The 26540-nt window shown below is 39.1% G+C and overlaps 1 protein-coding gene across 1 annotated transcript in view; it reads left to right on the forward strand.

Annotated features, from left to right (window-relative positions):
* thsd7aa (thrombospondin, type I, domain containing 7Aa) overlaps positions 1 to 26540 on the forward strand; it is a 190169-nt gene that overhangs the window by 136871 nt on the left and 26758 nt on the right. Inside the window, exons 8-20 of the mRNA XM_074686508.1 lie at positions 5372 to 5612; positions 8334 to 8449; positions 10276 to 10408; positions 11659 to 11762; positions 13736 to 13930; positions 14201 to 14467; positions 18406 to 18584; positions 18778 to 18783; positions 19264 to 19397; positions 20740 to 20893; positions 22997 to 23138; positions 23359 to 23474; positions 23563 to 23680. Coding sequence (XP_074542609.1) covers positions 5372 to 5612; positions 8334 to 8449; positions 10276 to 10408; positions 11659 to 11762; positions 13736 to 13930; positions 14201 to 14467; positions 18406 to 18584; positions 18778 to 18783; positions 19264 to 19397; positions 20740 to 20893; positions 22997 to 23138; positions 23359 to 23474; positions 23563 to 23680 — 1905 coding nt within the window. The remainder of the gene's footprint in view (positions 1 to 5371; positions 5613 to 8333; positions 8450 to 10275; positions 10409 to 11658; positions 11763 to 13735; positions 13931 to 14200; positions 14468 to 18405; positions 18585 to 18777; positions 18784 to 19263; positions 19398 to 20739; positions 20894 to 22996; positions 23139 to 23358; positions 23475 to 23562; positions 23681 to 26540) is intronic.

Raw genomic sequence — 26540 nt, forward strand, 5'->3', positions numbered from 1 at the left:
TAATTTTGTAGTGATTATGGACACAGGAGCCTAACTGTCAGACAGTGAGATGACAGAAGAGCAGAAGAAAGCTAAACAGGAGAATGGAGCACAAGCTTAAGGTTAAAACATGGGCCAAACTTTTTTTTTGATAAAGTTCATTTCAACCCACATGAAGCAGTTATTCTGCAGTGGTCTGTTCAAACTTTAGAGTCTATAACTAAAATGTAGACTCAGTTTATATTATGCTGTGCTTGGTAGATGAGCACTGGTGGGACACATGAGTAGCTACTAAAGTTACACATTACGAACATGTCTCAGATTGGCGTTGCACTAAGTATAGCAGGCTACTAAACTATGGTGCTAACTTAAGTTTGCTTGTTGTCACATTTCAAAGAACAGCGCTGCGTGACTGCTGATGAGTACCCTACCTTGTTGTATACAGTAAAAAATTGTCTTGAACAAAGAAGAGTAGTGTTAAAAGGGTGATCTGCTTTGCATTTGTTATCCAAAACAAGCACACACCTTGTTAATAGTCACGTCTTCACGACAGTGGGTGTGCAACCCCAGGCCAAAGGTGTTAATCAATTGACACCACTTCACTTCAGTTAAACTTCAAATAGATAATCCTCCTAGTCACTTTAATCAAATTAATGTCTGTAAGGCAAAATTATATTTTTTTTTTTTGTCCAAATGTATGGTTTTACAACAAAGCCAAAAAGAGTAAAGCACATTATTATTGATTGATTACCAAATGACAGCTATTTACATTCATTCCTGAACAGGAACAATGCTTTTTTTAGTTGTTGTTAGTTTTTCTTAATTAATATCTGATTTTTAGATAATTCCAGCGTGCTGGCTCAAATTTGGGTATAAGAATGTAAATTCAGTTTGAAATTATTCTCTCCTGTTTAAAATAGTGAAGTGCAGCGAACGCACCAAGAAAGTTTGAACTACTTCATTTACTGGATGGTTTTCTCATTTATGACACACATGGCCAAATGAATTTATTAAGCACTGAAACTAGCATTTATTTGTTAAAATCAACTGCAGTCACGAGTTTACTTAAGTTATGGAACGTATCAGTAGGCAGATCTAAAATAGACTTGTAAAAAGAATACAGCAGTGTTTACGTCACTGTGTTGATAAATGCAGACCATCAAACACGCTCACAGTGACGTGGGGGCTTCAAACTCTGAGATTTACTTCAGTGCTCTGTGGTGCACAGTGTCCAGAGTGTTAGAGCTCTCTGAACGTTAATGACTTACTCTTTTCAATTAACAGTTCGCTGCATAATCACATCGACACACTCACACTGAGCTATAATAGAAGTAGCAAGGCAGCGTGTAAGCCAATTATTCAGGTCAAGACAAACAGTGGGGATGACAGAAAGGATTACCAGCTGACAAGGTCGTGTTGGGTAAATAATCCTCACAGTAAATATGTGAACACAGTGATGGAGAAGATACAGAGGAGAGTGTCAGAGAATAGTTAACATGGCAGCTCAAACGTTAGCATTCGTTTGAGTGGTGCATTTTTCAAATAGGCCCTGATGGCTCTTAAATATTTATCTATTGACTGATTCATTAACCCGTGCAGCAGTAATGGTGTCCTTCTTTGTGTTAATGAGCTGTAGATGTGATGAATGACTGCCCTGATGAAATCCAATAATATATATATTTTATTAATGACCAAGCAAAGGTTGTCTCCCTGTGCCGTTACACACAGGTCAGCCGTTTTCATCTCTCTGAGGCTCCGTGTGATGTCTGCTGCAGACGCTTTATCTCTGACTTAAAGATGTCATTCAGTGACTTCTGAAACACTAATGGCTGACCTTCCCCTGTGGGGGGTGTCCTCTTCCAAGGTGATAGCAGCTGCTAATGACAAGGTTTCGTGGTGGAGAGGGTCACATGGTGCACACACCCCACCTGCGCCCACACTCAGGTTGCTGTCTTTGTGTGCACATGCTGCCTCTCTGGCTCATCACTGCTTTGTTGAGCCCAGCGGCCGGTCGATCTCCAGGGACCCTCTTCATGGTTTAAAGACTCGCTGCTGGTCTACCTGGATCTGTCATCATTGTTATTAATACATAAAACACATGGGTGTATAAAAAAAAATGTTTATAGGATAAAATCTGACTCTGAAAAAAGTTTTTAAAGCTCTTGGCCTCAGAAATCTATTTTTTACTTTTTCAAAATGTTGCACCGACTTTTTCATTGGCTTCATCAGTAAAAGCCTTTTATTTATCTTTTCTTTCTCCACAAGCTATTTTTACCTTTCACATTTATGTGTTGGATGGTATTTTTATTTTTAACTCTTTTTCACTTTTTAATGTTCCACATGGAGTAATATGTTTGTTTGTTTTTTTTATATCTAGTGGTCAGATTCTCTTTCATTTGCTCAATGCTCACATAAGTAATGGTGGCCTTGGAGGACAAAAAGCTCCTTTGATGTAGAATCAGTATGATCTTCCATTTTTCAAACTCTTACCCTATGTCTATCAGTATAAACACTTAAGAGTCCCTTCTCCTTCTTCTTCTTCTTCTTCTTCTTCTTTGCTGTCTAACCTAAGCATTTTATGTGTCCTTTATCTCTCAACACAAAAATGCAGTTTGATGGTTTATACTACTGTAGAAACATGGCAATACAAGATAGAGATCTCTATGGAAGGAGACCTGCTTCGATGAAAGTACAGAAAACAAATTATACATTAATGTAAGGATTGTTTAAGAATTATATTTAACTTCTACCAAGTCTATTCTAACACCAACAAACACTGTGCCATTAAGGGCAAAAAGAAAAAGCATGCTTGGAAAAAAAAAAATACATCAAACACAGAAAAAGCAGCTGAGAGTTGGCTGACACAGACCAAAAGGTTGATATTGACAAACCATGATGTTCAGAATATTGTTTGTGATGGTTGAAGTAACACTCTTTTTTAAGGGCTGTACATCGATAATGCTACAATAGATAATTGTTTTCTGTTTAAAATATTTCTCTGTAAACAGAAATAATGAATAAGAAATGGTCTTTAAAACAGATTGAGCTCCTCTATAAACTCATTTCATCTGAGTTATTAATGCTCATCATCTCTCAGATATTTTGAATGCTTAATGAAACTTTGATATCATTAATTCAGTCTCATATTTTAAGCTAACTTTCTAAAGGCTTTAAAGTAGAAAGGCAAAAATCCTCTTTGTTATTTGTTTGTTTGTTTGTTTTTCTTTTGGTCTCTTTTGCTGCTGTTACTTCAAACCAGCCCTACAAAATCAGCCCTTGATTTAAATACTCTGTTGGATCTCTGTTTTCTGTATGTGTCTTTCAAAGTAAGCCTCTTTTTTTTGCTTTCTGCCCTCTCCTCTGCTAAGTTCAGTTTCTCTGGAAAAGAGATGTTTTAAATTTACATGAGTGTATTTTTTTTAGTTTGTTGATCATAAAGTAAATATCCTTATTGAGTATCATACTGGTGCAAGTTCAAATGATTCAAACACCCTTTAAGACACTGAGCAATTAAGAATACAGTTCAAAACTGCATGTGGAGGTTACATACATGAAAAATAGGTATTTGCCTCTAGCACAAATTAGTCATTTAAATAAACGTGATGAGGCACAGATGAAATTATCGATGGAAACATGAGAGTCAGGAAGAAGAGAGAGGTGAACAGATTGTCTGTTCATTGTTTTGGAAGCTTTTCATTGTGAATCATACAGAAGCTGAAAAGGACAAACAACTTACAGAAGCCAAATGGATTTTGAATGGAAAACTTACAAGGAAAAAAAAAAAAGAAGAAGAAGAAAACAGAAAATGTGCTAAAAACTTGGAACTGCTTTGCTTCCCAGAACTTTTGGGGACAAACCAAAGAACTGGTCGATCTGGAGTGATGGTGGGAAAGCTACAGTAATGCAGTAATGATGCTCACTGAGAAAGGTTTTGGGCTGCTGCTGCTCATATCCTATCCCTCATTATCTCCTAATCTATTTTGTCCCAAAATATGACAGAAAATCCTTTTAGTAATTTAGTAAAAGGTTAATTAGAAAATGGGAAAAGAGTGAAACTGCAAGACATGGGGAGGTTTTGAAAGGATAAAAACAAAGAAAACATCAGGGTCATGTAAGAAATGTCAAACCTAACCAGATCAATTTAATTCTGAGGATGTTGATAATAAATGTGTTTAAAGAGTTGAATTAACATTTTGAAGTAGTTTGAAACAGGAGTGGACTTTGTGGTGGAATGTAAGACTCTGAGACATCAAAGACTCAGGAGACTTGATGACTTGCATTGAAATAGATTGTGGAACTTGATAAGTTCACAGACCTGAGTGTGCAAGGCTCACTGCAAAAAAGGAAATCGTACCAAGTGTGCCTATCTTATTTCCAGTTAAAAAAATGTCTTTTTAGACTCAATATGAGCCACATTCACTTGACCAGTGCAGAAAAGTGTCTTATTTCAAATTATTTAAAGACACAAATGAGGTCTTAATTGCTTGTAATGAGTAAAAAAATCTGTCAGTGGGGTAAGAAAAATGTACTTGTATTAGGACATTATTTGAATCCTAAAAAGCACATTTCTCTTACCCCACTGGCAGATGTTTTTAACTTATTACAAGCAATTCAGGTGTCATTTTCGTCTTCAAATAGCTTGAAATAAGACACTTTTCTGGACTGGTCAAGTGAATGTGGCTCATATACAGGCTAAAAAGACATTTTCACTGACATAAGACAAAAACACTTGGTAAGATTTCAGTTTTTTTTAGGTTTGTTTTATTAGATCATCCCTTTGGTGAGGTATTGCTCCCTTAAATACATGCTAAAGTTAGAGCCATGTATGAAAAGGCCAGATATGGGCACTAATCAGTGAATTATGTGTGTCCCTGACGTGACTAACACAGCACACTTCAGGGAGTGCACTTCCATCACAAACCATCTCCTCACTGTACTATTTCTGTATTTTTTTCTTTGAGCAGGGTAGAAACATTTAAAAGTTTCACAGTGAAGTTTTCTATATGGCGTGATGTGGACTGAGTCTGTGATATAACATAGACCCCGGTTTAAAGGGACACCTGATGCCTGTGCATTCTGGCAGGAACACACCCCAACTGTTGTGTTGGCATGTACCAGTGTGCACTACACATGGTTGTCTCAGTGAATCACCAAAAGTATGTCAGGTTTTTTTCTCTCCTGAGTCTCTCTCTGCCAAAAGAAAGCAGTCATTTCAGCTAATCTTACTTTTTTTGGCTCCTCTGGATCTGCATTTGTCTCCAGTTATTTTTAAGTACTCATTTGTTCCCAAACCCTTCTGACAGTTTTCTGTTTCACTGATTCTGTTGTGATTTTTTTCTTCCCTCTGTACAGTTGAAACACTGACGCTGTTTTTTCTCACATTGTTTCTCAGGTGGAATCCAGTGTCCCAACATCAGCGCCCTGCAGGAGGTCAGGAACTGTAACGACCATCCCTGCACTGTGTACCACTGGCAGACGGGCTCGTGGGGACAGTGCATAGAGGACTCCTCCATTCCAGCCACCAACACATCTGCAGGCCGAGCACGAGGGGATGATGTGTCCTGCTCGGTGGGGATGCAAACCCGCAAGGTCATATGTGTGCGGGTCAACGTGGGTCAGGTTCCTCCAAAGAAGTAAGTCTCAGCACGAGTGTGAGACAAGAATACAGAATGGTTGTGTCCATTTTTTATCATGGGACAGTTTTCTGTTGAGTTTTATTTCTCCTCTCCTTTATTGGCTCATGGAGTAAAGGTTTTAGTTGTAGGAATTATTGTCAGGTAATGGTCAAATTTTTCCTAAGTTTTCCTTGTCACATATCCTCTTCAGAGAGATGGGTGAGGGCTTGGTGTTAGAGGTAGCACCAGACACAATCAGTATACTGATAGATTTTACATTTAAATAAGGGCTGTCAAGGGTTGAAAAAAATCCAATTAATTACAGTATTTGTAATTAATTAATCAAATTAATCACATTTTGATTTTATATCTGCTAAATGTCCCCAAATAAAGAGTTTGAATTCTAGGACATTGCAAAATTGTATTGCAAGACTAAACAAATAAATACACAAAGAAGAGAAGATTTGTAAATCCCCATTGAATTGGTGATTGAATAAAACCTTAGTCAGAGCATCTTGCCCGTAAAATTACATATTCTATAATGATATGTCAGGCTGGAGCAGCTTTGGTGATATGAAAATTCTTTTTTTAGATAAGCTACAAATAACCGTATTTTTGTTGACTGTCCCATACCACTGCCACGCCTCGTCTATCGACGCCAATTCGATAGCAACTGTTTACTGCATCTATAGAAGTAAAATGTGTTTTTCAGCGGTGGCAGGCAGGGTCTGGCAAGGTCTGGTGGAGCTTGTTAATTAAAATCATGCTTGTAAACTTTTGTGGTTGAGAGTAGGGCGCTCTTTGGATGAGAGATAAGCATGGATAAGAGGAGAAAATGTGAGACCCTAGAGGCATATCAAGACGCTGCAAGTCTAAAAAGTTCAGGCAACTCACGTTCAAACTAAAGATGTGTTGCAGTAGTTCAGAGAGAAAGAGTGGCGCGATCGTGAGAAAAGATGACAGAGATTATGGAGAGGATCAAAGGATGGAGCACCCTGAGATAAACAAGACATAAAAAAGCATGTTTTCTCTATTTTTTTTTTTCATCAAGAGCAGGATATGAGGCAAAAAGAAGATGATCCACTCTTTTTAGGTACTTTTTGTGTTTACACAGTCATGGATAATATTGTTTGGGTCCTGAAAGATTGTTCAAGGCCAATGGCAGCCATATTTTACTAGCATATTTTTTTATAACCCATTTATTTGCGCTTTAATTAATTAATTAATCTAATTTAACGTGTTTAAGTGATAGCTCTTAATTAAATCATTTCTACATGTGAAAAGATGAATGTGTAGACACCTTCATTTCCTTTAGGGCGGTTTTATTCACCTATGTGTCAGGTGTTCCTCAGCTCTGACTGGCTTGCACGGGTCACATGATATCAATGTCATCACTCCTGACAAATTGTGGTGCCTTGTATCTTTACTTGCAGGCTTCCAAAAATAAATGGGAATAATTCAGGAGTTTCGTGCATGTGTGAACACAGCTGTGCACCATTTTTATTGTAACTCTATTGATGTATATTGTTCAGTTGCTTTGCTGCTCCTCAGGTGTCAAAATTATGAAGACTCCCACTTTTCAGGGGGCTTAAAGTCAGCCCGTATGTTAAGCCTGAATGTCTTGTTTGCACACAGCACATTTTGTTTGGTCTCCTGGTCAGTGTGCTGCTGCTGCTGCTGTCTGGAGAGAGTGTTAGCTGATGAGTTGATAAGCTGCCGGCCCACTGTTTTAGCATCAGGGTCTGTTTCCCTCCTGAAGGCATCTGCTGGGAACATGAATTATCTATTTATTTATTCAACACAACAGGAGCATTATTCTGGCAGCACAGCAGCCCTGCACAGGCAAACCCCGCCAGCCCCCATGCTGTGTATGGAAATTAATCTCGCTTTTACTCCTGAACCTACTGTTACACACTGAGCGCTGAGACCACTGCCTTGGGACACACTTCCACTTCAATAGAGAGAGGGGCTCCGGCTTTCACCAGCAGCACCAGCTGTGGCTGAGATGTGACCACCAAACACTCAGTGGCATTTGGAGCTTTCAGATGATTTAGTGTGATTGCAGAAATGAAGGATAAACACAGATGAGCTGTTTATGGATCACGTGGTAAAAGCAGGGTTCAATTCTGAAATCCTTTTCATCATACATGAGCAGAAATGCCACATATTTGTGTTTGAAAGAGATCCGTTTCTTGTTAAATTTTAATTGCTGACCTGTCAGGGATTTCTCTGCGGAGATAATTTCCTCACATCCTCACTTTTCTACTGGGAGGGGATTTTATGATGTGGGAAAAGGTTAAAGGGGAATTCTGGTATTTTAAACCAGAGCCCTCAGGCAGTTCTTGTCTTTTAATATTCTCTTCAGCTTTCCTCATCACCTTTCTTCTGTCCTTGCATCCTTTTCTCCCATCTCCCCTCCCTGCCTCCTCTCTTTCCTCTCACATGACTGGTTTAATAATAAACTGAAACAAAAATAAACAAACTGTAATTATAGAAACAAGGTACTTTTTCCCCCCTGCATCAGCTTTGTTATGGACAGAGAATTGTACACAAACACACACTCTCAGTCCCAGTCTCCACTCAAATCCTGTGCTAAATCAGGCACATTAGGAACCCCTGCGTGAACTCCCAGCGTGGTCCCTCTGGCTCTGATCCAGCACATCTCTCTCAGATTTTCAAGGGTACTTTGTGTTTGTGTGTGTGAGTGAGTGTCTAAGCATTTCAATGATGTACCTTCAGGTGTCCGGAGAGCCTGCGCCCAGACACCGTCAGGCCCTGCTTACTGCCATGCAAGAGAGACTGCATCGTCACCCCCTACAGCGACTGGAGCCCCTGTCCAACAATGTGTCGAGCAGGTAGCTGCGTGATACACACACATACACACAGGGAGGTTTCAGAAGGTGTCACACAGGCTAAATGCAGCACTGTTCGAGTACCCTGGGTATTTTTAAACCTGATGCCTACTTTTTATACTTTTGGCTCCAAAGTTCTGGAGTCTCACCTGTAGATAACTTTCTCCAGCAGGCAATAGTAGCTGAAGTTTAGCTCTTACAGGAAAACACACAAATCACATCCACTAAAAGACCTTGATTTGCGACAGGCTCATGTTGTTATTTTGATTTTGACAGCATACAGAAAGGATCCCCACAGATATCAAACGTTTTAATTATTAGGATGCATTTTCCTCCCTCCATGACACTGCTTCCATCACTTCTACTTGACTCTACTGTCTAAATGAATAACTTTATGTCACAGTGAATTGGAGATTTCTGGAGGGTTGCCTGAATTTTTTTTCCATTTTTATAGGCACTTTATTAGTGATACTGAAATAGTCTCACGTTGATTTGTTTACCTGTTTGTAGTCCAAAAATTGGTTATTTCTAAATGCTGTTTCTCACTGTTTGTGGTAAGAGAACACAAAATCAGCAAAACCGGCAAAGCTAAGCAGTGAGAAGTAAAATCAGCCTTTTTCCCTGCTGTCAAAAACAAAAAGGACGTCAGAGCAGAAGAAGGCTAATACGGAGAGTGATAGAGCATGGGCTAAAACACATGCAGCAGTTATTCTGCAGTGGTCTGTTCAGACTTGAGAGTCTATCAATAAAATGAAGAATGTGATTAAGTTAGCTCTGCTTGGTAAGGCTGGAGTTGGTAGATGAGCATTGGTAGGACATAACCAGGATTCACCAAAGTTAGAAGTTACTGATATGTCTCTGAGCACCAGGCTGTGAGTAACAGGCTACTAAACCACGGTACAAACTGAGTTTACAAAGTTTGCTTGTTTTCACATTTCAAACAAAAGAGCCATTCAACTACAAATAGATACATTACCTCACCACTAAGCATCCTGGTAAAAATTGTCTTGAACAAAGACAAGTAGTGTTGAAAGTATGCTCTTCATTCATTGCTTCCAAAACAAACGCACACCTTAGCAAAAGTCATGTCTTTTTGATGGTCGGTTGATTTTGCTAATGAGAAACTGAGTCTTAGTGCCAGAAAAACATTACTGAGGAGTAACTGTAATTTACACCAAACAGACAGTCCTCACTGGACCTGTAATGTCAGGATTGTGAGCTATATATGGATAAACTTTCAGTTTCACATCTCAGCATCTCCAGTTTGTAAAGCTGTCACTTTAAATTTGACATATTTCTTCACGATGAGATAAAGCGTCACTTTATTCTGTAATCTCTATGATCTCAGCTTTGTGATAAATGATCCTCTGACAGGAATCTCCACAACTTTGGCCTTGTGAGGACAGCAATCTGATATAATAGTCCAGATATAGACACAGACTTCCTGTAAAGTCAATAACCTCTACCACCCGTGGAGATGTATCGGATACCACAGAGCAGATGATGGGATGGTATTCAATATTCTACCTGATTGTGTTAGCCTCTCCTTGAAGTGGTTAGATTCAGCAGATGGTGAGTGAATAGATGCATTATAGAAAAATGAACTGGGCTACGCTACACTCAGCCTTGATTTATGGATTAAATAAAGAAAAACAAAAAAACAGCCAAAAGCCACACAAATGATATCTATTCCATTCTCATCTTTGATAAAGGCTGCATGCTGGGACCAAAGCTGTACTCTTTTTGATCTTTCCTCTTTGTGGCTATCATTTTTTCAACCATTTGGCTGAAAGTGTAATTTATTTGAGTATTCTTGTGTCTCTGCATAGACGGTAACATGAAGAAGAAGCAGAACAGGAAACGTATCGTCATCCAGTCAACGGCCAATGGCGGACAAGACTGTCCTGAAGTGCTGAGCCAGGAGAGAGAGTGCGATGCGCCATCTGTCTGTCAAGGATACAGGTAACCTTTAAGTTTAACTTTAACACTTGCACATGTAACACCTTTGAAACATCACTGACACCAGCAAGATATACATGGGTATTGATTGATTTGACCATGCCTTTATGTTTTTCATGGGTCCCTCCATTTGCAGAATAAGGAAACTGCTTTGTACTGACCCATTCGTTGTTTGATACATGATGCATTATCGCTTTTTAAGGGTTCTTATAACATACAGATACATATATGATTATCAGGGGCCAGGTGTGTGGCAGAGTGGCCTAAAGGGACCAAACTCATCTTTGTCAGCGGCCAGACTGGCATAGGAAAGTCTTGCTTGTTCACTCCCAAATGTTCAAGGATCCCTAGCAATGTAGTGAAATGTACCAGAAAGTACAAAAGTCCAGTCCACTGAAAGGGAAAACACGTTCATTAAGTCATGTTGTCTTTTCGTTACTTGAACCCTAACAGTGCATGTGTGACAATCAATATGTGTTACATACATTAAATCACTTCATATGTTTAACAAGAGGTTTATTTATGCCTGAACTTTTCTTTATAGCAAAACTAACAATAAACTTGGGGAATCCTGTACTAATATATTATCTTGAAGTTTTGTCCTGACTTCACAATCTAACAAAATACTATTAGTCAGGACATTGTTTCTTATTAGACTTTTATGCTAATTTGTGTGAGAATGTCCAGAAAAAAAAATCTTATTCCAAGATATTAAAAAATGTGAGGCCTGAATTACTATGATTTACTTCTTTGGTTTCTTATATTGAGACCTTATTTTTATTTCAAGGAGCTAGGCAGGCAAGTTTTCCTACCCCATTGGCAGGCAATTTTTTACTCACTTCAAGCAATTCAGGCCTAGTTTGTCTTTTGGTTAAGACATTTTCCTGGACTTGTCAGGCAAATGTGCCTCATGTTGAGTCTGATAAAACATTTTTACAAGAAATAAGACATTAACAGTTGTTTGGATTCAGTTTTTGCTATGTGACGACCTGAAAGGTGTAAAGCTTAAAACATATTTTAAATCAACTCTTTGCATTTGTTGTTTTTCCAAAGAAGAAAAAGAAATATGTCTCATAGTCATAAGTCAAGGATTTTTTAAGTAGTATTGCCCAGCCCTACCCAGACCTGTCAGTCAATGTGAGTTGATTGCTCCAGTTGTCTCCAGTGGAAGTAGTGGAAAAATATGCAGTAACCAGGCAAAGTACTTCACCTAATTGTTGTTTCGATTATAACATGATCTCTTGTATTTATAGATGGAAAACCCACAAGTGGAGGAGATGTCAGCTCGTTCCATGGTCAGTACGTCAGGACAGCCCTGGAGCTCAGGAGACCTGTGGACCAGGCATTCAGATTCGAGGTGAGGGAAGCCACACAGACTACACCAAGACTCTGCTTCTCTCTGTATGAACCCATTAGTGAAACAAAGCAGGAGGAACAACATAAGGATGAGCAGTCATCTGGAAAAGGCACACGGCAGAGCTGAAGCAGTTATAAGACTTGTTCATATGCTCTTTCCAGCAGCTTGGAACAAGAGAGTTGGCAACAAAGTGGTACCTGAGGGCTGCTTATAACCGTGATCTTGCTGTAATGATGAGGGACTGGGAAAAGAGTTGTAAATGTTAAGGACTACGTGCAACAAGTCTTGCTTCTAAGTAGCTTAGCTGCATGAAGTACAGGTTTAAATGCCAGGAGGAACAGTTTTACACTGGAAATAAACCTCGGAGTTTCTAAATAGTGGATAACCAAGCATTGAAATCAAACAAAATGAGCAGCAATAAAAAGAGAGCACCACTCTGCAGAGAATCAGATATAATTTAAGTTCCTGTTTAACAGCAGCAGGATGATCTCTGAACATCTCCCATCCTCTCAGACTGTTTACTGAAGGTAGCACTCACACCAGTGGCCTGAGGAAGAGGCAGTCAGCTGACTTCAGGACACACACACACTCACACACACACACACACACACACACACACACACACACACACACACACACACACACACACACACACACACACACACACACACACACACACACACACACACTCAGACTTCTATTAGAGTGTTAGAGACAGATGCCATTATCTGATTCCAATGATGAGCATCCTGCTCCTCCATCTTGGGAAGCTCTTGTCATTAAGCACCATTACCTGTAATAGTATACTCTGAGCTGGAGAGACACAATTCAATACAGACCTCTCACTATTCCCCCACTCACTCAATACGACTCACAGAAGTTGAAAGTCAGTCGTACAGTCTGATATTTCAAAAATCATGTGTGCATATGTGAGTGTTTATCTAAACTCACCTGCGTAACCTGCTGACAACCACAGCATCATTTCACATTCCCTGCCAGTAGACCAGTGAGCTGACTGCATTTATTTTGAGGTCGTTTGTCTTTTTACTTTATATCATGACAAAATAATGTCTGTGATCATAAGGTGTGGGGAAGTTTCTGTATTCTCTCTGTACTGCCCCTGCAGGCTAGAGCTGATAGTGCAAACACTCACTCACATTTTTGCTCCTTATTTTATTTTCCTCCATGTTAGCTTTGGGGGCTTTGTGCTTCCAGTCCTTAAGTTTCATTTACAGGAAAGTGGATTTTTGTATTTTGTGAAAAAATCAGTTTAAAATTATAAATCCACATTTCAATTCATTGTGATTAATAACATCTAAAAAGGACATGCTGTCATCTGAAATTTTATCGAAAAAGTTTTTTTTTTAATTGAATTATGACCCTCAAAATAGGGCTGGGACAATAGGCTATTCTCTTGATTCAATTTGACTATGATTTTTGGGATGATGATTCAATTTAAATTGTGATTCTTTAATACTTATGACTTTTTTGTTTGCTTTTATAACATCAGATTATGTGAAAAGTTAAATTATAATAAAAATGTCCACAAACTATATCAGGAGCCATATTTTCCCATAAAATGCATATCATGTGAGTCATAGAGAAACCTTTCAAGAAAAATTTGAATTTGAAAAAAAAAAAAATATATATATATATATATATATATATATATATATATATATATATATATATATATATTCATATAGATTTTGATATTGTCAAACCAAAAAATCCAGATTCATTGATTTTTGATTTTTTTCTACCACCCCTGCTCATTAAAGTGAAATGGTTTTATAAAAGCAGGGTTGAGTTTGTTGTGTATGTCAGTCTAAAGCTAAACTCAAAACTGGATTAATTTAAATAATGAAGTAATAACATATATAGTTTGCCGTGTTATAGAACACCAAAATTCATCTTTTAATGCATCTTGTATCATCCTCTTAATAAAACTCCAACCCTCTTCTTCCTTGTAGCCGTCTCTTGCCGGAAGCGTGATGGTGGGCAGGCAGACGTTGAGTCTTGTCTTAAGTTTGCCAACTCCATGCCGCCTCTCACACAGCCCTGCCAGCTGCCCTGCCAGGAAGACTGTCAACTCAGCAGCTGGTCCAAGTTCTCTCCCTGCTCAGCCGATTGTGTGGGTGTCAGGTCCCGCAAGAGGATGCTCATTGGTGAGAGACAGACTTTCATTTGCCTTCCAGATTAAATTAACCTTTACTGTAAGGTCAGTAGATGTAAAACAAAACTATTTTTGAATATTTGAGTTGTGTCAAGTTTTCGGCATTCAGAGTCCAAAAGCTTTTCAGGGAACAACTCATTTGAAGCTTTCTTCCATTGACAGTCCATGAACAGCTAAGATGTTAAACCTTCAGGGCTTGTTATCATTAAATGTCAAATTGCTGTGTCATCAATACTTACTGTTTGCTGTGATTTTTTCACAGGGAAAAGCAAAAAGCGCGACCAGTGTAAAAACAACCAAGTGTATCCGCTGAGTGAGACTCAGTACTGTCCTTGCAACAAATACAATGCCCAGCCAGTGGGAAACTGGTCTGACTGTGTTCTGCCTGAGGGCGGCCGAGTGGAGGGTCAACTGAACATGAAGGTCCAAGGTGACATCAAGGAGTGCGGCCAGGGTTATCGTTACCAGGCCATGGTGTGCTACGACCAGGACAACCGCATCGTGGAGACGTCTCGCTGCAACAGTCATGGTAAGTTGCTCCAAAATTGATCATCTTCATTCTGGTTTCCATTTGTAGTTGAAACCACTGAGGGTTAAAGTTTTCTGTCTTGATAGCAGGAGAGTTTGAATTAATTGGCTGAAATGCTATCCTGAAGAACAACAGCAACCATGAGACTGGTTAGATTTGATGTGTCTCATAACCACAAGTGCAGATAACCTCTTAAGGGCCCAACATCTTCCAAATACAGTTGCTAGTTTGGCTACAAAGGGAGTCTATACTTAGATATAACATTAACAATTGTCTTAAATACATAAAAACAAAATGGTTTTGAGTCCCCAAAGGCAGAAAATCTCGACAGCTGATGAGCTTCTATACTGAACTTGGTCTAACCTTCTCCTCAAAAGGAATCATGCCTCATCAGCTTCGCTTTCCCAGGGGTTTTTTTCTGCTATTACTACTTTTGATCTGGTATGAGCTTGTGGTAACTAATATGAGCTAATGTTGGCAAACTTTTGGTACATGTTTGTGCGACAGACATTTCTGGGTCAAACTTATTTTACCATTACACTGAATATTAGCACATTTATCACATGTTCCTTGAAGACGTTATATTGGCGTAAGGTGCGGTCTGACTTTGGGGTGTTTGAACTGTGTTCTTACATGACGACTCCCATTGTGTTAAGCAATGATCAGTTTCATGCAGATGTGTAGCTTCGTATATCTTCATCTGTTATCAACACACTGCCAGTTACTCATACAGTAGAAAAGCTCAGAAATGAAGCTCTGATATTTGTGAGGTATGAACAAACCGACTGCCCTTGACTAATTTTAGACTCATGCCAACCCTCTCTACTATATTTTTTTACCTTCTTGAGCTGAAGTAGTCTTTTCAACTAAACCAGAACTTCAGAAGGTTTATATTCTTGATTGCATTTTGCTGTTTTCTTTAAATACATAAATATAAACCAGTAAGGGAGAAAACCCCAAAGGATAGTGCCACCCTACTAGTCCACCTTGTTGTGTATCCAGCATGATTTGCAAAGTCAAGCCGCTGCTTTAAGCACCATCCTCAAAGCAGTAATTCTATCAGACGTATACTTTCCAGAAAGTTTTCATCCTGGACTTTTAGGTCGGTCTTTCAACCAGTCACATGTCACAGCTGTTTTTCGTTGGTTTACTTAATGGTTGTGCTCATTGGAGTGTAGCCAAAGATCTACATGTATCAAGTTAGTCCCCATTTGTCTTCTTATTGCAGATTGTCTGAAAGGAGAGAAAGTTAGTTTATTTATAAGCTTTCCACAGAAATGTTTGTGCCTTTACCCAGCTTATTCTACACTACATGAATATAACCTAGGGTTGTACATATGTTATTAAATAATAAAACCAGGGGTACCGAAAATAGCAATAAAAGGAATAAGCTGTAATGGTTTCACCTGGGGGGTGACACAGAGAAAGTCTTAATATGAATCTAGTTCGAGAGGGTTGAATAAGTTGTTTTGAGAGGCACCAACAAACAGACTATTTTGGTACAGAAAAGAAGTCTTGTTGGATGCATCTTGTGAATTTCAGAGGAGACAGAACCTGAAATGGGACACTTTGGTCTTTGTTGCAGTCTTATTTTAAGTTGCACTGTAGTTTAGAAAGTTTGTAATGGAGATCAGCTCACTGAAATAGTCAGACACCAAGTTTTCATCAACAGTGTCACTTATCAGGATGTTTGTTTTTCTCCACCTCAGACATAAATTCATCATCTGATCACAGTAAATATGGGGATGTATTATCTATGAGTCTATGAGGCCGCTTTGTGTTGAACCATATTGGCATTCAGCATTATATTCCAGCAGAGGGAGAAAGGGGAATTAAGGATCATAGAGCCGTCGTGCTCTACATGTCAGCTCGGGGAAAATAAAGAACACATCAAAGCACTCAGGGGGGAAAGAGCGTGCTGCGTTTGCTCATTTAGAAACCCTCTCATTGAGAGTCAAAGCTGTCTTCCCAGTAAAAGTCTGCTTGATTGTGACTGGAAAATGATACTGGGCTCACAGCACTGCTGCTTGCATCTAATCTGACTGAAAATGGTTATTGGTTGTCTTCTTCCAGGGGGTATTGTGGGAGTTTTGTGATAACAGCTCAGCTTCACACAAGAAAGTCAGACTTTTTAGGGGTTTGGTGATGGTTTTACAGAGGTAAATGAGGATCCATCATGATCACTGATTTATTTTTGATCGGAGTATTCTCTTAATCTGACCTGTCTATCCATTTTACACGTTGAAGCTCATACTAAAATGAGGTACTGGCCCATATCCTGAACATATTTCATGTTGTTTTCTCAGGGAATTGAGGGGTGTTTAGATCTCCTTTCCTAATTAAGTATTTTGGGACTAGTCCAGAGAGTTCAGTCATGCTCACCTGTTGCAGGAAAATCTGCCAAACCATACCATCTGGCTGGGTGGAAACTGGCCGTTTGCTTAGAGGGACAGTTGTTTTATTGTGTCTTATTTTGATGTGTGGCTGTATGAAGTACTTGTCAGTAGTAAGTGCATCCCTGTAAGCCTAGCCCCTTTGTTGAGAAACTAGTAGGAGAACTAGAACAGAAGTTAATGGCTCGGCTGTTAACCACTGCAGACAAGGTCAGCTCTGCAACCTCCATTAAAGTGTGGGTGTAGAAATGTCAGCAAGCCATTTCAGTTTTGCATTATTTTTTAGACGTGACACGTACACAATCATTTGCCTGCAGGTTTCTAATCAGCTGTTTGGGTCAATGATGTGTTGTGGATTTTCGTGTTTTTGCCTCTCACTTTGACTTTAAGCACCATAGTCTGGGTTGGACACAGTAATGTGTGTAGACTCAGTTATTTCAACTCAGTGTCCCCCTTTAGCAGCTAACTCTGTGTATTTTGATGAGGTTAATGTCATGTGGACCATGGGTTGTGTCATTATGCAATAAACAACAGTTAGAGCTGAAATCATACTTTGAAGACTTTCTTCCATTCTCCTGTTCTTTTTTATCAATGAGATCACTGGAGCTTAAGAAAGTAGGTAGAACAGCAGCATTCAGTGAGGTATGGTACTCAGATAGTTAGTGCTGCAGACTGCAGCCATTTGTGAGACACGGATATCCTCTGATTCTGAAAAGAAATGACTTACTGTTGTTACCAAATCCCACTCCTGACAGCGGGAGCTAACAGAGTTCTTTGTATGAGCATTAAAACACCTGCACCACCTGGTCACTGAAGATCTTAACTGCTCTCCAATTAGCAAAGAAGTTTCCCCCCTCTCTCTTTCACTGAACCAAGTCTCTTTCTCCCTCTGTAAACTCTGATTCAAGAATATGTCCTCTTTGTAGTTTGGTCGTAATTTTGTCTGTATGCTGCTGGCTGAAGAACATGATACTTGTTCAAAAACGAATGGACATTCTCATTCTGAAAGTTTGAAAGAGAGCAGTCCCTTGCACCAACTTAAGTAATTGGGTTAGAGTTTCTTAAAATGATTCATAAATCACACGATAGGGCCGACTCTGTCTGCAGCAGCTGATAGCCTTGTTTCTGTTCTGGTTATCTGGCTAGTTTCGAAACAAAGAAGCCCAGCTAACAAGGACCCCCTGTGGATAACTTTTGACAAGAGCCTCACACATCCACAATACAAGTCAACAAACTAACCCTTCAAAAAAAGAGAAAAGAAAAAAAAAAAGCTGTGAAATAATCTTTTTTATAATAACCTCCTCCCAGAATATTTGCAATCTGTTAATCACACATAGGAGTAAAACAAACCCCACAACTTACAACCTTGAGTTTTTCACTCAGTCTCAGTTCAATTATTAGTTCTCTTTGTCACTTAAGATTCCATAATAAGTCCATTTGAATGTTTTTTTTTTTTTAATTGTACCTCATATCTTTGATAGCTCCAGTCTCTCTTATTCTGTTGGATGATGAATCTGGTCTGAGTCCTGTGTGGTTTGGTTTCAGGATACATTGAGGAGGCCTGCATCATCCCCTGTCCTTCTGACTGCAAACTGAGTGAGTGGTCCAACTGGTCGCGCTGCAGCAAGTCCTGTGGCAGTGGGGTCAAAGTTCGTTCTAAGTGGCTTCGAGAAAAACCCTACAATGGTGGAAGACCGTGTCCCAAACTGGATCACGTTAACCAGGTGAGAGATCTCATTTTCCACTTTGATGAATACATGAACTTATTTTCATGTGATGCTTGAGTTCCTGGGCTGGATGTGGTTAACATTTTATTGGATGATAGAATTTTGTTTTCTCGTTGTGCACTATCCTCAATGACCTGCTTTTTTCTCTTTTGCTATTTTATCCACTTTGATGAATGGACTCCATCCTCAGGCTCAAGTAAGTGTGCTGAATTATTTATGCGTTATCATAGATTAATGAATGTATTTCCAAATGTGTTTTTGTTTTAAGAACTTGATCTGCCCATAATCCAAGTTGTCTTGACTTCTAAGCCCCAAAATGTTCTAATTTACATTTAATTTAAATCTTAAGACTTTAAATGACTTTTTTAAACATTTTTTGTAGTGTTTAGAAATCAGTGCTTTGTTGCCCTTATCATAGACTGTTACACTGGTGGAGCGATGAAAAGTAACTCATACCTATCAGTCATTTTATTCCCTAAATTGAAAAAAAATGTGACAATTAAAAAAAATATATTATACATAAAGAAAGGAAATTAAAAATTAGAGATATTTCTTTTAAATTTCACTCCAAAGAATCCGGGTATATTTGTAGATCACAGTAATTTTTTTTTCTAATAATACCTTTCAAACCCCCTTTGCATGATCAGACCTGTGACAGTGTGTGTTTGTGTGTCAGGTGTATGAAGTGGTGCCTTGCCTCAGTGACTGTGGGCAGTACGTCTGGGTAGCTGAGCCTTGGAGTGTGTGGAAGGTCAGCAACGTGGACCTGAAGGACAACTGTGGTGAAGGTGTTCAGACCCGAAAAGTCAGGTAAGATTGCCGTTCTTTTCTTAACTTGTGGCCCTTGAACTTTCATTATGTCCTCAGTCAAAGCCCAAGTTCTACTTGACTGTGATCGGCATCCAAACAGTTTTTAAAAAGGCACAGAAGTAGCTATTGTCACGCAATCACTTGGTTCTAGATCATTATTTTTTGTTCATTAAAACATCATGTGTTACTGATGCTACAAGTTATTGATCCTGCAGACAAAACTGTTTACTTTTTTTCTCACGTTTGGTAAGGAAATGTGTGTGCTACCTTATTGTGGAAAAAACCCTCTAAGTGAAGGTTGTCATGAAAAGCATTAAAAATGATGTTAACCTCTGACAGCTTTTTTAACACCAGTACAGGGAGCTCTGAGAACAGGAAGGGTTGGGAATCATCCCCCCCTAGGTGACCAAATTTGCAGACTGAAGCTCAAGAAAACTAGTGGATTAGTTGAAAATTATGTTTTTTCAAGTTAATCAACACCATTTGGGCGGCTAATTCTAGTTATTAAACAAAACTGTCCTTGGAAATAATTAACAGCCACCTCATTTAGTTGCTTTTCTTACAATCACTCTGAACAAAACATTCTTAAGGCCGCTGTGGCATCTCTGACCTTCAATCTCCCGTTTTCTCTTCTGTTTACCTCTCAGTTGGATCAAGATGTAAAATATGAATATCAGGCTTTACTGAAGAAGACTTGAAACAAGAGATGACAACCATAAACTCATTAGGAAATGTTTACTCAGGGACTGAGTTGAGGTAAAGGTTGGCTCAGACTTGCATACAATTAAGGTCAACCAAACAGTAACAGTATGCTGCTTCCTCATTGGCTGCCTCCACATGTTGTACCACCCTGACTCAGCATCAAACATGACTGATGACAGCCCAACTCAAACTGCGACTGAGTTACTTAGATTAAGCTGAGTTATTCAGGGGAGAGTTTATCCTTTTAAGTGGAAGATTTATCAAATTAGTGCTTACTTAAAAATGTCCTCTGATGTTCTCATAAACATGAACATCAGAGGCGAGACTGGCTGTCATCCACTGTGTGATCAGAGCAGTCTGACTCTCAGCAGCCCTTTGGTACTTTCCCCTGTCTCTGAAGTCTCCATTTTAAAATGAAGATTTAATTCTGTTTGAAAGATGAACTTTTGTCTCTAAAGTGACTTAGCTTCCCAAAGATGTATCTGTTGAAATCCAGATATTTAATTTTGGCAACAGAGACTTTCCATATTTTATGTTCCACAGATCAGTTTTTAAAAATAGATAGAGACACTGTTATAAATCTTTAAGGTAAAAGTGAAATAGAAAAGCTAATCATCTACCTGGAACCTTGAATTTTCAGGTGTATGCTGAACACTATAGATGGACCCTCTGAGCAGGTAGAGGACTACCTGTGTGACCCAGAGGAGATGCCTCTAGGGGCCCGAAACAGCCGCCTGCCCTGCCCTGAGGACTGTGTGCTCTCAGACTGGGGAGCATGGAGCCCCTGTCCACTGGTAAGAGTGGCATTTTACATTTTCTGTAACCTTTCTGTTTACCTGAGCAAACAAGCCACTTGTATGCTTTTACCAAACTCTGTCTATACTCATAGTGGCCTGTAGAGTAATCAGGTAGTAAGTTGTCTGAATGAATTATGGCTTGTGTCCATTTGAACAGACCCACAGTGCCAACAACCTGTAATAATTCTGAGCCCTTCTCATCGGCATCTACTCTTTGCAGATCACAGAACTTGCCTTACTGTTCTTCAGCTTTCCTTGGACTGCTATGCTTTTATACAATTTCTGTTTATTCTTCAAAGTTGCTTCATTTGAGAGAAATTATGATAAATATTTGAAGACATTTGGAAAGGGAACTTGGAATCATAGGAAATAATTTGTGTCTGTTACTTGGTAGCTTAAACTTAAAACAAGTAAAGAAACACGTCTGTCTGTGTGAGATTACCCAGTTCTGCTTAATCAGTATTGATGTTAATATAGGAAGTCCCTTTCCCATCTTTGATTTGATTGGTTGGTGAGGGAGGCATCACACTGACAAGCACTCAGGTGTTAAAGTCCAAATGATTTTAGCCGAGAGCAGTGTCCGTTTTGACACCCTTTGGTTTTTTGTACTGCAGGATTCTGATCTCGTGTTGACACTCATGTACGTCTTAACCACACCACTTCACGCAGACACACCTTCGTCTGTTAACAGTTTCCTCATTTTACTGCTCTTATTGCAGAGATGACGTGGTGGTGTATGTCTTTGTTAAGTCCATCTATTTGAGTCTGCATCATGCATAGCCATTTGTCTCTTTTTCCTCCAGATTCTCTGTGGGAAAAAGCCCAATAAGTTCCTTAAAACTGTAAAACTATGGGGCTGCTGATACACAGGTGACTCAGACTCTGGTGGAATGATTAATAGCAGTGCCCTATAAAAGAGAATTTATCTTTACTTTGTTTCTTTTTTCTAATACTTCAGTTGCATGAAAATTAAATGTTTTTCATCTACAATAAACTCAGATGAACTGTAGTGAACTGAAAATGATGGTGAACTAAATAAAAGATACTTCTTTTTTTTTTTTTTTTGCTTTATTTATTTGTTCATTTTTAATGATTTTTGTGAAAATTAGTTTCTCAGAATGACATTTTTTCTCTGATTTTGTTATAACAATTTCAATTGCACTTGGTTCTTTGTTGCCTTTTGAAAATTAAGGTGGTATATTTATGTCTCTATTGGGCTCAAGACATATTTAATGACTTCTTGGGACCTTGATGAATAAGACCCATTACTAACCGTGATTTTGGTATTGTTAGGTTTATAAAAAAAAAAAAAAAAAAAAAAAAAAGAACAACAACAAAAAAAGGCACCTCAGTGCCCTGGTCATGCTGTTAACATTGCTGACACCAAAGGCTAACTCTGAAATGTTTCAATTTTATCATGAAAACAGGTGCAGCCAGAACAACAACAAAAAAGCTGTTAGTGGACACAGGCCCTTATGCAGTGTCAGACTTCACATTATGACCAACAGCCCCACAGGTGTGAGGATTGCTGATCTTTGCGATCCCAGGTCATGAGATAGAGCCTTCCAGATTATGATTTTTTGTGACAGCAGGGATAACCCCATGAAAGTAATATCCGCTCAGTGTAAGCTGACTCCTGTGGTTTTATCTCTTCCACCTAGACAACCCCTCAAAGCAAAACACAACTGAGCCTCTCCATGTTTTGATTCTAATCTTGTCTTTGTCTGGGTTTGGACCAGACTATGAGAGCTCAGTTGCATGGTGAACATTTTTGTAAGTTTGTTTGGTTCTGTGTTCTGCTCAAGGATGCTCCACAAAAGAAAAATCTGGGTTGAACAAAACCTTAGCTCTATCTTCTGTTGGAGTTACAGGGATAGGCTTACTTTGTAAACTCCACTCCAGATACGTTTTTCATCCATTCTTTGTCGTGCTTGCTTTAATCTCACCCTGAAGGGACTGAAGGATTGGAGTTTGCTACAACTTTTTCCAACATGAGCTCTGTATTCGACCAGAAATCCATCAGATCTTCTTCTCTCACTTGTTTCCTCTTTGTTTTACATGAGGACAGTAAGAAAAAACACGTGTTCTCTGTGTTCTCAGCCCTGCAGTGAGAACAGCACCCGGGAGAGGAGAGCTTACCCGCTCCGTCAGCCCGGTGAGGAGAAGGAGTGTCCTCCAACCAGAGAGACAGAGTCCTGTAAAATCAACAGCAACTGTTTCCACTACTCCTACAACATCACTGGTGAGACTGACACAGGACTGCAGATACAGCAGATGATACAATATGAAAAATAAAGACTTGTACCTTTGAGCTGGAGTCCATTTAACCCTTCGATGTCTGCATTAGAAATGAATCCACCACCACATGCATCAATAGTTTGATATTTTCTCTAACAGTAGCAGATGATATGTGTTGGATGCTTGATGCTTAAAAAGTATGACTGTAACTCTCCTTCCTGTAGATTGGAGCACCTGTCAGCTCAGCGACAGAGCAGTGTGTGGAATCGGCATCAAAACCCGGATGCTGGACTGTGTGCGCAGCGATGGCAAATCTGTTGATCTCAAGTTTTGCAAAGAGGTAAAAGGCTTTGTCGTGTTTTCTGATAAACTCACTCGTACTTGTTATTTTTCTTTTAAAGCTAATGAAGCCTGGTTTTCTCCCACAGCTGGGCCTGGAGAGGAAGTGGCAGATGAATGCTTCGTGTGTGGTGGAGTGTCCCGTCAACTGCCAGCTGTCTGATTGGTCATTGTGGTCGGAGTGCACTCACAGCTGTGGACTAGCAGGTGTGTATGTTTACAGTTCTGTAACAGTTGATTATGATCTTTGATCAGCCTGAGTTTGAAATCCCCAAAGAGCAATGATCCAGATCTGAACCTCTGAAAATGTGGGTTTAACTCTAGAGTGCAAGACCACAACAGAGCGATCACTTCATTGCCCCTGAAGAGAAATGGAGTAAATATTTAGGTCATTCCAGAGCAGCTTTTGCAAAACCTTGCACAAGTTTGGGGAGTTATGGGAAAGTTTTGTAGAAAATTTGCAGTATAATGAATTCAGGGGACACTATTAAGCTCAGACAGCTTGCAGCGATGAAAATCAGACCGGACCTTATTGCCTCTCCATTTACAACTGAGTAAGGGTTAGTTTTGCAAAAGTGATGCTTGTCTGATTAGTTATAAAGTGGGGAATGCTGTAAAAAAAATTGTGAGGAGATCTTGGAAAATGTTTTGTTTTTTTTCAGCTGTAAGATTTGAATATGTTTGAGAGTAGATACATTCTTCAGTTTGTCAGCTACTGATGACTGGATAAAGCATTAGTCATTGAACTAACATTACCTGCTTTTATGACATTCCTTTTGTGAAAATTCCAAAAACTACACAAGAAAAGCCAGAATAACCACATCGCAAATCAGAACAGCCTGAATGAGACGTGAAACATTTTGGAGGCACATGTAAATCCCTCACAGTAGCAGAAAATCTTGACCGAGCATCACTTTCTACCAGGGGTCATGACCAGATTTCTCACACTGATTGTCGAGTGAAAATCAGCCCAAAGCTGCGGCAGTCTGAGCCGGGCGGCTGACTGCAGTAATCATGACATGAGAGGGGATCAATCTGCTGGATGTTTGGGTTTCAGGATTAAAAACTTTGGTTGAGAAATGAAACCAACCACGAGGTCCATTTAGAAGCTGTTCTGCGTTCAATCCGGTCACATGACCTCTGTCAGCAGATGGAGTTCATTCAGCTGCTGCAGAAAGGCAGATGCTTAAAATAACATCTACTAATGTTCACTTCAGAGACATGTTTTACATACTGGCTAAAAAGAGGAGGGTGAGTTATAAAAATATCCGCCCATGACCTTTTCAAACTTGTAAAACCAAACACAAAATCTGAAAACAAATGTGTCGATTTAGGGTAGTTGAAGGAGTGGTTTTGTTTGTGGCCACTAAAAGCACAAAGAACTGCTCATAAGTACCTCCCATCTCAAGGTCTGATTCATAAAGCATAACGTCCTTATGATGTTGCAAACACACCTGTAACGTTTGGGGCTGAAGTCTGACTGTACGCAAATGATGAGCTGAATATGGACTGAGACTTTGTACTGGTTTGGAGGTTTAAAAATAACATCTGACTGTCATACTTAATGAATTATAGCATCAATTTTTAAACAGCACTAGTAACAACAACTTTTACAAATTCAGCTTTTAAAACATACATAACAAGATAAAGTTTGTTGATCCATATATTACTGGATGCTAAAAATGTAATACAAAGTTGTGAGGAGCCTAGATTTATTTTCAGCTCTGGCCCTGGATTTCTCTAAGGTGACACGATACCCTGATAGATACACATTTAACAGAAGCAACACCAAAACGCACCCTTTCTAATGAAGCTGCCACTTTGGAGTGAGCTGGTGGAAGCAGATAAAAACACTTTGACCCAACTGTGGTCCAGATGGTTTCAGCACATATGTGACAGTGTTAAGCCTCTGTTGGTCTAAGACCAACATAAAAACCACTGTGATGTCATAATAATATGAAATACTTTATGTACAGTTGTATTATTTGAAGGGCTTACATTTTTTGGTAGAGTTACCAAAAACTCTGCATGATGTAAAAAAAAAAAAACATTTTTAATTGCATATGAATGCATAATGTCTCATTAAAATTCTCCCAAACAGCACCTGCAAATTTGTTTGCAGCCGGGTTTTTGGTCGCTTTTTATGCGCTTGGTAAATTAGAATTTTGTCTCATACCCACAAATGTGGCACAAACTTTTTGTGAATCTGGTTTTCATTTTTCTTAATCTTTTAAAACGTGAGAGTGAACATATGTTACTCGAGGTGCTTTATTAACACATTTTTTTATGGCAGGCATCATATATACAAAGGCCAGAATCAATTCTTTATACCAGGGGTCTTTAAAGGTTTTCAGACTAATGAGATGTAGCAGGGACCACTTATATAAATATAAATTGTGTGTTACATCAAACAAGGGCTAGTGCTTTGTATAAAGGTACCTCACTATTAAGCTACTCTGGGGAACCTGACAGAGCTGGTATGAAACATGAGGCTGCATGATTAGCAGAGCAGAAATAGAGGCAGGTTCTCCTCTGTCTTGAGGAGCTAGAAGTGGATGCTGAGGGCACCTGTGTGCAGTTTGAGAGAGCTGCTGTGTTGATGAATGTGTTCATTTCTGTCTGAAAGATCTTTGGCCTCCATGCATCCATTGGTGTGTGTTCAAAGACAATAGCAGGAGTAAAAATTGAAAAATTTGGGGATACTTATTTAAGAAATACAAAAAATTGCCTGATCAACCCCCTGCAGTACCATAGACCTCCTGTTGAAGACCCCTGTTTTGTACAACTTGATTTGGTTTATTACATTACCTCTTACCCTCCTCGCATTTTCAATCTCTGTCTTGAGTTGTCCTAAGTAAAACCAACAAACTCCAGGTTTGTAGATTAACTTCTTTCTTTGGTCTAAGAATTCAAATCTAGTGTGAAAAAAAACATGAACAAATACACATCTTGGCCACAAAGCTAAAAAGTGAAATGTAAGGATTGAGTTTAAAAATCAGAACTCACCTATACTTTTTCCATTTTTTTTTCACAAGGGCCCTAATCCTCCTCACAGCTACAACTTCTG

The sequence above is a fragment of the Halichoeres trimaculatus genome, unplaced genomic scaffold (genome assembly GCF_033239565.1).
Source record: "Halichoeres trimaculatus isolate MK-OKI-2021-1 unplaced genomic scaffold, fHalTri1.1 fHalTri1_scaffold_14, whole genome shotgun sequence".
NCBI lineage: Eukaryota > Metazoa > Chordata > Actinopteri > Labriformes > Labridae > Halichoeres > Halichoeres trimaculatus.